Source organism: Notothenia rossii (assembly GCF_949606895.1).
Source record: "Notothenia rossii genome assembly, chromosome: 8".
Classification (NCBI taxonomy): domain Eukaryota; kingdom Metazoa; phylum Chordata; class Actinopteri; order Perciformes; family Nototheniidae; genus Notothenia; species Notothenia rossii.
In genome coordinates this window covers 82,565,104-82,576,967 of record NC_136906.1, presented here as the reverse complement: position 1 = coordinate 82,576,967, position 11,864 = coordinate 82,565,104, and the positions used below count along the sequence as shown (strand labels likewise).

Below are 11,864 nucleotides of genomic sequence, written 5' to 3'. Positions count from 1 at the left end.
TGCACAGATCATTAAAGGTAGAGCGGCCATTCTGTCGTATCATGGGACAGCATGTGTTCTGTTGACAAATTCATTTACTTTTTGCCTTTTCTACTGAGGTGTGCACTCAACTATTTATCTAAATGTTCAGCTCAGTTTTATCTCTTTTCTCTGCAGCCATGGGAGGAAAGAGCAGTTCTCCACCGTCTCCACGTAAGACTGTTTTTAAATGATGGACTAAATTACAAGAGTTACACCATTGTTTCGTCTTAACTGAACATGTATTGTGCTTGTCAGTTCTCAGTAAACCATGGAGGGAAATCAACTGGAAGTAAGTGTGTCTGCATCCTGAAAGCAAACTTAATGCAATTTTACTAATTTGTGATCTGAAGTTAGAAATGTATTCTCTTGAAACACTTGTTTTCCAAAAATCTAATGCAAATCAATTTAAAGGTCATCATCAAAATAAAAATGTTATTAACTGTAAAATGTAGGTAGAAAGAAAGGTTGTTATTAATAAACAAGGCGCTACATACATAGCCTTGCGTTAGACTTCCACAAAAACATTTGGCAATGCTGCTTTCATATAATCTGAGAGAAGCAGCAAATATTAGAAAATGTTTTATCATAAACTCAAATACCGGCTTAACCTTTGTGTGCAGTGTTGTATTATTCTATAGTTTTATTATTTAAACTTAATTTTTCATCATTTATATTACATGTTATTGTGTTTTGTATATCAACATTTGATCAATATGACTTTCTATTTTACGACATCATTTTTAAAACTATTTTAGACATCGACATTTTGTGACTTTGACTTGTTTGAAAGTTCTCTTTAAATAAAGTTTGATTGATAATTAAACTTTAATTAGATAAAAAGTCTTCATGTCTTACAGTAACACACTTTACATTTCCTGCCACAGTTTGAGTCTAATGTGTCCATCCCTGATCAGTGATAAACAAGGCACTCTGCAGAATGTGAACGCCTTCCGACCGAAGACTGAAGGCCAGGTGATCCGGATTCTTCTTCACGGTCTGGTTGGAGCTGGAAAATCCAGTTTCACCAACTCTGTGAACAGTGTCTTACAAGAGAGGATGTGCTTACCGGCTTTGGTGGCCAACTCCTCTATTGACAGTTGCACCAAAGAGGTACGTTCAAAGATGTATACACTTTAAAGCGGCAATAGACAACCCTTTAAAGCTCTCCTTTTATGCTATATTTGAACAATATATTATAGGGCCAAATCTAAAAACCTGTCTCTGAAGTGTTTTGCTCAAAATACCAAAGAGATCACCCCTTCTAGCCTCATCCCCTCTATTTCAGCCCTGTTGCTAAAGGGCTGATTCTGGCCCTTTAAATGTAACCGAGCTGCTGCTGGCCACGCCCCTTTGTGGCATCTGCATGCAAGCAGTGAGCTCTGTGAAGAGAAGGCTGTCTACCCAACCCAGTATCACGCCCAGATGTGTATATGTCACGTTGGTCCACGCTGGGAGGCGTCAGGATGACACGGTTTCACCCAGGGCCGTTTCTAGCTTTTTGGGGGCCCTAGTTTTTTAACTAGGGGATTCCGAAGCCTGCCAGGTGATCTGTGGAGACGCATCAATCTGTTACACTTTAAGAGAAAACAGGCTAATTTCATAAAAAACAAGCAATTGAAACAATATTAAAAAGGTAAACAATAAGGCTCCTCTAAGTCATAAAAGCAAGAGATGCAGCATTATCTCAACAAAGTATAATTTACATTTTTCATCTTCCTCAGACCCACAATCCCCAGCTATTGTTGAGACGACGCCTGTCCGCTTTGCGACAAACCTCTTGATAAGTCAACAAGCTCTGTGATTGGATGAAACATAAATACAATCCAACCCTGTCCCCTAAAAGTTACGTTCCCACAGAACTAAACTGCATTCTCAATTACGTTTAGCTAGAGACGTATTTTCTCCCACGTGACGTTTCTTATGAACGTATCTCAAAGACGTTTATTTTCTACATATCTTTGCCATTTATTGTCTTGCTTATAATAATGATAATAGTCATTTATAAATATCATTTTAGAGCACACATTTGAAATCAGTAGGCGAGGCTGTAATTTCTCCAGCTGTTACTCTCATGAGGCAGAACATAAGAGTTCTAACATGCCAACAAGCTGCTGTCGTTTATTCAGGGTTCTTACACCTTTTCCAAAGTCAAATTCAAGCACTTTTCAAGCATTTTCAAGGATTTCAAGCACCGTACGAACCCTGTTTATTGCACCTCAAACATGAAAACAAATCCAGAGTTACGTTTTTCTGTGCTTCCTCTAAGAAGAAAGGACAGTAACAGAAGAGCTCTGTGGCTTCAGGCTCGATCGCCGTTCAAATGACAGCGTTGGTTTCCCCAAAAGTGGGCGGAGCTGTAACGTGACGTAGATTTTGCTCTCATCTATTCTTCAAAACCATTTTATTTATTCTAACGTAAATGACATATCAGTGTTTTATCTTTTTATTTAGCGATTTTTTTGCATGTTTACCTGGGAATGTTTTCATGTTCGCTGATTGGATGTTTTAGCCGCAATGCACGTTGGGATGTGGTGTTAATGCGATATGATATCCTGAAAAAAATTCAGAGTTTAGGATGGCCGAAGATACTACACTACCCATAATCCCCAGCTATCGTTTGGGACTACAGTCCCGTTGACAAACCCCGTGATTAATCTTCAAGCTCTGGGATTGGATGTTGGAGTGGCAGTGCGCCAAGGTTACGCCGAGCATCAAGCTCTTTGAAATGGAACGAAACCACGGCAGACTATTCAAAGCTGGACTCCAACGCCCCCCCAGAACTACACATGCTGGCTATTGTGTTTCCCAACATGTTCTCTATGGCACGTCTCTACTGGGAATTGTAGTTTTAAAAGATGTTTTCGTTTTTCCCAAAATTAGAAGTTGACAGTTTTACACTGTGTACACCCTGGAGGTTTAGGCGATAGGAAACACATAGGTGTGTAAACATTTAAAACATGTAGCCTAAGTACTAAAAAGGTGAAAATCGCTTGGATCCATAATGGGCAGCATTAATATATACCCACATGACAGCTCATTGTTACTTTGTAATTCTACTCCACAACAATTCAGAGGTTAACCTGGTATCTTTACTCAACTACATTTATTTTAGTTACTGTGCAGATTCTGATTAATGATGTGAAATATAAACAACACTTAAAGCAGACTTTAGTTACACCTGAGTCAGATTCAGGGAAGGTGATTGTCAAGTGCCAACAATCAGGAGAGATATTTGATAGTTGGTGCTTGAGAAGACTAAACATTTATCTGCAGATCTCTATAAAGTATATTCCTTACTCGTTATTCTCTACTAATAGTTCATTAAAGACTGTATAATGGCTATTTTGCACATCCCTTTGAAGATTTCAAGATGTTCTAAGGTTTATTGACATATCATATACACAACTACAGTGTAGTTATGCAATCAATGAAAATCTTGGGTCACAGGTTCCTCAACAGCGCATTACAAGACATCTATCAATATGTGTGAATACCTCCAGCATTAAACTGTCATATTCTGCACATTTCTTATTCTATCTACATAAGAGTATCATTAATGTGTATAATATCAGTTCAAATAAGTGCTTCAACATAGGTAACATCGCAGGAAAGCAATATATTAGACGTTAAGTACTTTGTCAGGCTTAATATTTATCTGTAGATACCCCCAAAGTTTTTTTCTTATTTGAAAGAAGACCTTAACCTAAATTATTATTGAATGTTTAAATAAAGGTTAATTAGTTGTTCTGTTTTGCTCATCCTCATATTAATATCTTTGTACATCCAGCTCTAAACTGTTTTATTGTAGAGATCACTTACAGTATCTTCTTGTTTTTTATATTCTATATTTCTATCATTGACCTTCTGCTTTCCCCCTATGAAAGTATGTACTCTTAATATTGTTTTCATCAAATAACATTATTCAACAAACATAATTCAATAACGTGCTTTAACCACTAGGCGGTGCACACAAGGTTCACACAGCATACTAATAATAACTTTGTATTATTAATGTAGGACACTTATGTATGTATAACATCTGAAGATATGTAGTTTTATTCATGTTTTCACATAATTTTACAGGATATACTATTTCTCATGTTTTACTTCTACACATTAATATCTGATTTGTAAAACATCACAGACAGAAAGGCATATCCGTCATTTAATGGTAAGCTATTGAAATTGTGATTCCATAGATGTGTCTCCCATCACCCAAACCCCTGACTATTCTCTCAACTCAGTATTTACATTCTTATATTCAAAGAAAATCAGTAATATCTTTAAAAACTACAATTCCTTTTCTATCAGCTGTGCACCGTTATGGTGTAAATATAACCTATCTAACGATTGGATCAAATATAAAAGTCAGCCAAATGATTATTGATTCTGAAAGGAGACGTATTTTGTGAAAAGAAATGTAAGATGTTGTTTAATTGTTGATATATTTATGATCCACGTCACGTTTTCAGTTTTGGCGGCAGTTCCTCATGTTTGTCCAGAAGTCTCCTCATCAGGGCTCTATAAATAAAGAACTACGGCAGATCTGTAATATGTAATGCAGCCGAACCGTGTATTACAATGCCGTTATGTGATGACCTACAAAGAGAAAAGCAAGCACACTCGGAATAAAGTATTATTTTTTAAATGTTTTCGGATTTCATATCGCATGGTACGAAAATTATTTGCTGCAGGAATTGCAAAGAACGCTGCTCCTATCCACAGTTCCATCCGGGCGTTTTTTAAATGTAAATGTTCCATTCACCGGGCCAAGTACTGTTTTCTCATCCGCTTCCATCATGCTGACAAGGCTACTGTGGCTGCGGCGCGTCTGTTGACGTAAAGCAGGGATCAACAACTACATTTTTCCAAGGGCCAAAATGATTCCTAGAGACACTTTCGGGGGCCAGCTGGGGGGGGGGGGGGGGGGGTAATGGAGCGCGCTCATGTACTGTCAAGTCGCCGGAGCCTCGTAGCGGGGGGCTACTGCGGAGCGCATAAAGCAGACTCTTCACGCTAAAGGCCCGGACACACCAAGCTGACACCAAAGAACTGACACTGACGGACCCCGACTGTTGTCTCGCCTCACGTCTCTGCGTCTTGGCCATGTGTCGCACTGGAACACACCCCAAAGATTTCAGCCGACGGCCAAGAAGCACGTACGCACTGCGCATGCGTGAGTGGCAATAACTCTCCTTACCAGCAGGCGGCGGTAGTGTGTGTTCGTCATTCAAAAGAGGCAACAAGGCTGCTTGATAACCAGAGAAGAAGAACAGACTGCGTGATTACCGAGAGAAGAAGAACAGACTGCGTGATAATCGAGAGAAGAAGACATGTTGTTCAGGGCAGGGAAGGCTACTGTCCCGCAGCTGCTGCCTCTCTGTTGGACTCCGATACTGCACATTACTCACGAGACGTTGTAAAAAATAAAGAGCGGGGGGCAGACGCACTAGCCACTCCGCCAGCGCCACCAGATGAGAATGTCTGGCGTGCCAGATTCGGCCCGCGGGCCGCCAGTTAATGGTCACTGACGTAAAGGGTCAAGGGGCATCTAGGAGTGCGATTCATCTGCAATCATATTTTTGTCGCGTTTTTTTTCTGTGATTAATTCATCATAAATAACACACTCATTTCACAGCCCTAGTAATAAGCATTAGTGACAGATTCATCAGCCAATCAGATTTTCTGAGCTAAACTTCTGTCATGAACTTCCTTTGTAGCATGGACTTTATTGACAAGTGACGGGTGAGTACGTTACTATTCGGGTCATTTTAGAGTGATGTGAGAGTGCACGATGACACAAGTTTAATAAAAGACTTCATTGATCAATAGGCGCTTTCACACCAGAGTACTTTTCCCAGGAATAGTTCCGATAGTTCCAGGGATTTTGCGTTCGCACCAAAACAATCTGGAGCTAGAACTTTTTTTGCGAAGCTTTTCCCCCCTTTTTAGTCCCTGCTAGAGAGGTGGTACTTTCCTGGGGAGGAAAGGGTTCCAATTTCTGATTGGCTGGGCGAATTGCAAACCACGCCCCGTAAAAACTCTGAAAAGTTTTCTGAAGCCGCCATTTAATTGTCTCACATTAGCATTAGCATTAGCCCAGCGCACCAACTGAGAGAGAATAACTTATGGCAACACAAAAGAAAACATGGGAGCGGTGAAGATGAGGAGGTGTCGGCGTTCTGACGATTTACTCAGAAGGCAGTCCCCAACCCCGGGGACTTCCAGCCAGGGACTTCAGGTGGCAGTATACGCCGTGAAGTTGTTTGCGGCCTGCCAGTACAGAAGAAGAAGAAGTGACGTCAGCGGCTTCATTTACGTAATCCTCCCTCAGGGACTTATTCCGGTGTGAACGCGATCTCCTAGATAGTTCCAGAACTAAAGATTTCCGGGGAACTAAGGTCCGGGAACTATTCCTGTGAAAAGTTCTTGGTGTGAAAGCGCCTAATGTTGGGACATTTCACCTGCATTTAACCCTTATCTAGTGTACTGTTGTGACTATTGATCAGCTGTCGTATTGTTGAGAGACTTTTTGGCATAATGTGCGCATCATTTGATTATGGCTGCGTTGGCTGTAACAGTGTGTGTATGTGCTTTTCAATTGTTTACTGAAGGCCCTGTCTAAAGCCCCACGGTACGCCACTGCTAGGACATGCTACAGGAATGGGCGACCAGAAAGGAAACTGAAAAACAAAGGACATTCAAATAAATACATTTTTCTCCATGTGTGGTTCACAGCAGATAACTCACAAGTTCAATAATGGAAACCAGGACACCTTCTACCCTTTTGTCATCAATGATACTATGGGCCTGAGTAACAACTGCAGCCGAAGCACCAGAAACAACCATGTGAGGGATATCGAAAAGGCGTTGAAGGGACATGTGTCTGAAGGATTTACGGTAGGTACAGTGTCTGTAAAAGTCTGATATAAGGAGGTAAATGGTTATCTGAATCTTTTTTTGGTTGTTAGCCTGAAATAAGGTCTGTGGTTAACACAAGCTGAAGAGATTTTAAGGTTTTATAAAAAAATACATAAAATACATCAGTATATACCCCACTGGTGATTAAAACGTCATCGCCCCCAACATTAGCCGCCTTTAGCTTAGCGGTGGTGACATGAAGTCATGTGACCGTGCTGTAGTTCCTTTATAGCCCAACATTAGCCACCTTTAGCTTAGCGGTGGTGACGTGAAGTCATGTGACCGTGCTGTAGTTCCTTTATAGCCCAACATTAGCCACCTTTAGCTTAGCGGTGGTGATGTGAAGTCATGTGACCGTGCTGTAGTTCCTTTATAGCCCAACATTAGCCTCCTTTAGCTTAGCGGTGGTGACGTGAAGTCATGTGACCGTGCTGTAGTTCCTTTATAGCCCAACATTAGCCTCCTTTAGCTTAGCGGTGGTGACGTGAAGTCATGTGACCGTGCTGTAGTTCCTTTATAGCCCAACATTAGCCACCTTTAACTTAGCGGTGGTGACGTGAAGTCATGTGACCGTGCTGTAGTTCCTTTATAGCCCAACATTAGCCTCCTTTAGCTTAGCGGTGGTGACGTGAAGTCATGTGACCGTGCTGTAGTTCTTTTATAGCCCAACATTAGCTTTTACTTCAGAAATCATAAAGCGGTGTTAATATGTGGAGTTTATCCTGCTGAACTAAACGTGTAAGTATTATAAACATTTGTTTGACACATAGATCATTTTCATCAATAATCCAAAATCACAAGGAGAAATCTCATTGGAGCAGGGAGATGCTGCCTTCAGGGACCAACACAGAAATCCCACATCCCTGCAGCATCTTATTAATCTTAGTTACTGTCATCCTTTAATTTAAATTCACTTTGATTTTCAGTTCAATCCTGAACGCAGGATTTCGATGGATGATCCAAACTTGAACCTAAAACCAAGTGCCAACGACAAAGTGCATGTCCTGGTTTTTGTCATTGACACCAACACGTTCTCTCAGATGAATGAAAAAGCTGTGGATACGTTACAGGACATCAGAGATGAGGCCATTCGACTGCGTGAGAGCTGAAATCATGTTTATTATCGTTCACTTTATTCTCACATTCACAGAAAACTGCACGAAGATAAACGTCAGCTTTAACGGCTTCATGGTAATGATTCCCATTCCACGACAGATATTCCTCAAGTGGCCCTTCTCACCAAAATCGATGAGTTCTGTCCTGAGAGTCAACAAGACGTAAAGAATGTCTACAAGAGCAAGACACTGAAGGAAAAGGTATATTAGTATTTATATAATGTTAGGTTCAAACATAGATTGTGTGGTAAGTGTTTCTTGCGTCAGAGATCATCATGAGAGCACAAATGAAACAGTGAAGTGTTTTTTAGTCCACAAGCCTCATATGCTTCCAGATGTAATGGTGTCTGATACAAAAGGATCCCCAGTGAGGGATTCAGAGGAGGTTCAGAGGAGAGTTAAAGCTGTAAGATCTACAGGTGAATTCACCTCAGGGACTGAGTCTAACGTCTTTTGCTGGCAGAGAGGAGCTAGCATACAGCATTTCACCAGCTCCTTATTTTATGTTTCTATGAAAAAAATATCTTAACAATATATGACGCTTGCTGTTATCAAACATTAGCTATCAATCTAACAAGCTGTACAGCGAAAGCTATCTATCTTCTTGACAAGCTAGCTAACGTTTGCTATCTCTTTAACTAGCTAGCTTAAGTTAGCTACTTATCCAACAAGCTAACTAGCCAATGTAAGCTATGTAGGCTATGTATGTAAAATATACCTTTTTTAGGCAAATTGTTAAATGAAATAGTGAATTTCTCTCCTGAAAAACTGCTTAAAACATTTAATTTGGCAAGTATTGAATATTGCATCAAACCCTTATATGTTATTTGAGCTGTTGTGATATTACAAAGCCCTTGAAGAACCTATTGGTCCATGTGATGCCCCTGTGGGTTCATCAGTAGAGAGGAGGTGGCTGTCCCGTCTGTGCTGTGGTGATTGGTGTTTGCATTGATTGCAGTAACTCAGGGCACCTGGGTCTGGTGCCCTGCAGCTATTTAAAGCCTCTCTGCTCCTCTCTGGTCTCTCTCTGCTTCTCCCTGCAGGCACCCCGGTTTTGTTGAGTATATTAAGAGTTTCTTCAGTTGCTTTACTTTGTGCACTTCAACACTCTCACACACATACATGCCCATACAATCCTCACCCTTCATTTACATTACTGATACCACTGATATCCACACCTCATACTTTTCTGGTTTTTGACTTGATTTGATTTGTTTGTCTTAAATAAACATCTTTTGTTAACCGTCGACATGGTGTGTCTCCTCTTTGTTGTGGCCTTTTGAGCCGGGTCGTAACAGTCCATTTAAAACACGGCAACAGAATATAAAAGGTGGCGTGAAAACATGGTCGGTATTTGATTTCTCATCCTGAATTTCTTTTGGTTTGTAATCATAGATGAAGGAAGTCAGTGCACGTGTGGGTATCCCAGTGAACTGCATCTTTCCTGTGAAGAACTACAGTGAAGAACTGGACCTGAACGGTGACACTGACGCTCTGATCCTGAGCGCACTGAAACACATCCTCCAGCTTGGAAACGACCACCTCAACAAATACTATGCATGATGTGTACTTGATGCAACATACAGAGTCATTTCTAAACCAATGAGAAATGTTTTGGGTTTGTAAAATTCCCAACTGGTGGACGAATAAAGGATTTCTGATTCAGATTATTATATACCTTAAATAAAAAGGTGTCATTTTAGCATAAATGTAACCAAAGTATCATTAAAGTAATATTCCTAGTTCATACGATACATATTTACACTGTTGTTTGTGCTCTTGGATTAATAAAGTATTCTGGTTCTGATTATTCACGAAGCAGCAAACTTTTATTTATTTTATTTTCTGGTTTTCCTACAAAAGCAAAACACAAGATCTCTGTGATGCTCATTTAAAAAAAACCTCTCTTTAAATATGTCTGTAAATTCACCACATCAGTCTGAAAGAAGAAGCAACATGTCAATTCAAACCTGAATATCCATCAGCTGCAGTTCCCCCACAGCTCCACCAGAGGGCGGCAGGCTCTATATTATAATATTATATCTACACTTTAAAATATGTCAATAATTATAAACCCCTGGAATAAAACCATATCAATAATGAATGTTCTATAATGAGCATTAAACTGTACAGCATATCTCTGCTGTTACTTTGTTCTTATATATATATATATATGTTTCATTTCCTTTTCCTCTTTCTTTACAAAAGATAAACTGTGTACAATACTTTGAAGATAGTACTGGATAGTAACTGCCTTTACTCAGGTACTGAGTAAAATACACAAACACACACACACACACTCGCGAGCTTCCCCCAGACCAGTAATCCAAACGAAAATATCTTCCCTCAGTAGTATTTTGATCATTTGCTAATAATCAATCAGATCGATGGATTCCAGAGAAGAGGAAACTTTGAAGGCCTTTTTCTCAAAATGATGACTCGGTGACAGTCATTATATAATGTGACATATTTTGCTTAATATCTGGAGTATAAAAACAATCCTGATATCATTAGAAAGCTAGGAATCTCCTCTTTTCAGCAGTGTATACAACTCAAAATGTGTCTTCGGGTCAATGCGACTGATTTCGATGGAGCAGGTCACTTTGCATTAGGTCAAATACAGCAGGCAGACATAACAGGAAGAATATGTACATTGTAATCCAATCAAATAGGACATTGTCACACCATTCAAATGTATCCATGTACATTACAACCAATAAAAAAGCTTAGATGTGTTTATTTGTTACGTTGTTCTGTGTGTGTCAGCCGTTAACCTATAGATAGAAAAACTTGCAAACATGTCAGAAGAACCGGCGCATAAGGAAACAAAATACTGTCAAACTAAACTGAAATTCAACAACTTGAATGTCACATCCCTGACATCCGCATCTCCGGAGCCTGGTCCTTCAACCATAGAACCAGCGCAGCCAGATGAACCCCAAAGCAGCCGCTCTGCGGCCGCAGAGGCTGTCAACACCCCCGCCGGCATCGTTGAACCGAAACAGGCTGGTTCCGACTGCATGGAGGTTTGTTGTCGGGACATTGAGACGGGCAAATAGAAGCTTATCTGGGCAAAGAGAAAGGTACTTCAAAGCAGAATAGTACAAAACCAGAGAGTGATTAATTATTTACAAAACCACTAAACGAGCCTTCTGTGAAATAAGCAGATTTGCTGCTGTCAAACGGTTTGTAACTTTCTCCAAATGTGGAGATGACAGCTTTCTAAATACAGAGTTAATAACTGGAACTTTTCACAGAGCTTGCTTCAGTCAAACACCAGTCAACATTCAGCTTGTCAAACAAGAGCGTAGCAGGAAAAAAGAAGAGATGGAATGAGCAGCTGCCTGTCAGACGGGCTGGAGCTGTTTAGTTGACAGGAAAGGAGTGAGCAGAGGGTCGAGTTCTCCATTCTTGTTCTGTTTTCTCTGACTATCTTCCTCCTGAACACCCTCTCAGACTTTCATTTGCTCGCCCTACTAAAGAGACACGTTACCATGGAAACCAAACAATGGTGTAGCTGTATCGAAGTCCGAGTGGAAACAGTAACATTTGGTGCGTTATGTTAGAATGAAACAAATCAGATTTAGTCAGAAATCTGGAGAAATGCGGGATAAATATGACCTGGGGAGGGAAACGGGAATCTCCCGCGAAAATCGGGAGTGTTGGCAAGTATGTCACATACACACGAACTTTTTGTCCCCCCCACTTCTGAAATGAGGTCAGGGTTTAGGGTCATGATGCTGACTCAGGGTTTAGGGTCATGATGCTGACTCAGGTCAGGGTTTAGGGTCTTGATGCTGACTCAGG

The 11,864-nt window shown here is 40.4% G+C and overlaps 1 protein-coding gene across 1 annotated transcript in view; it reads left to right on the top strand.

Annotated features, from left to right (window-relative positions):
• LOC307014141 (interferon-induced protein 44-like) overlaps positions 1–9,867 on the top strand; it is a 43,714-nt gene extending 33,847 nt beyond the window's left edge. The window contains exons 7-8 of the mRNA XM_079641896.1: positions 8,158–8,258; positions 9,453–9,867. Of these exons, the coding sequence (XP_079498022.1) occupies positions 8,158–8,258; positions 9,453–9,620 (269 nt within the window). The 3' untranslated portion in view covers positions 9,621–9,867. The remainder of the gene's footprint in view (positions 1–8,157; positions 8,259–9,452) is intronic.
• The last annotated feature ends 1,997 nt before the right edge of the window (positions 9,868–11,864 follow it).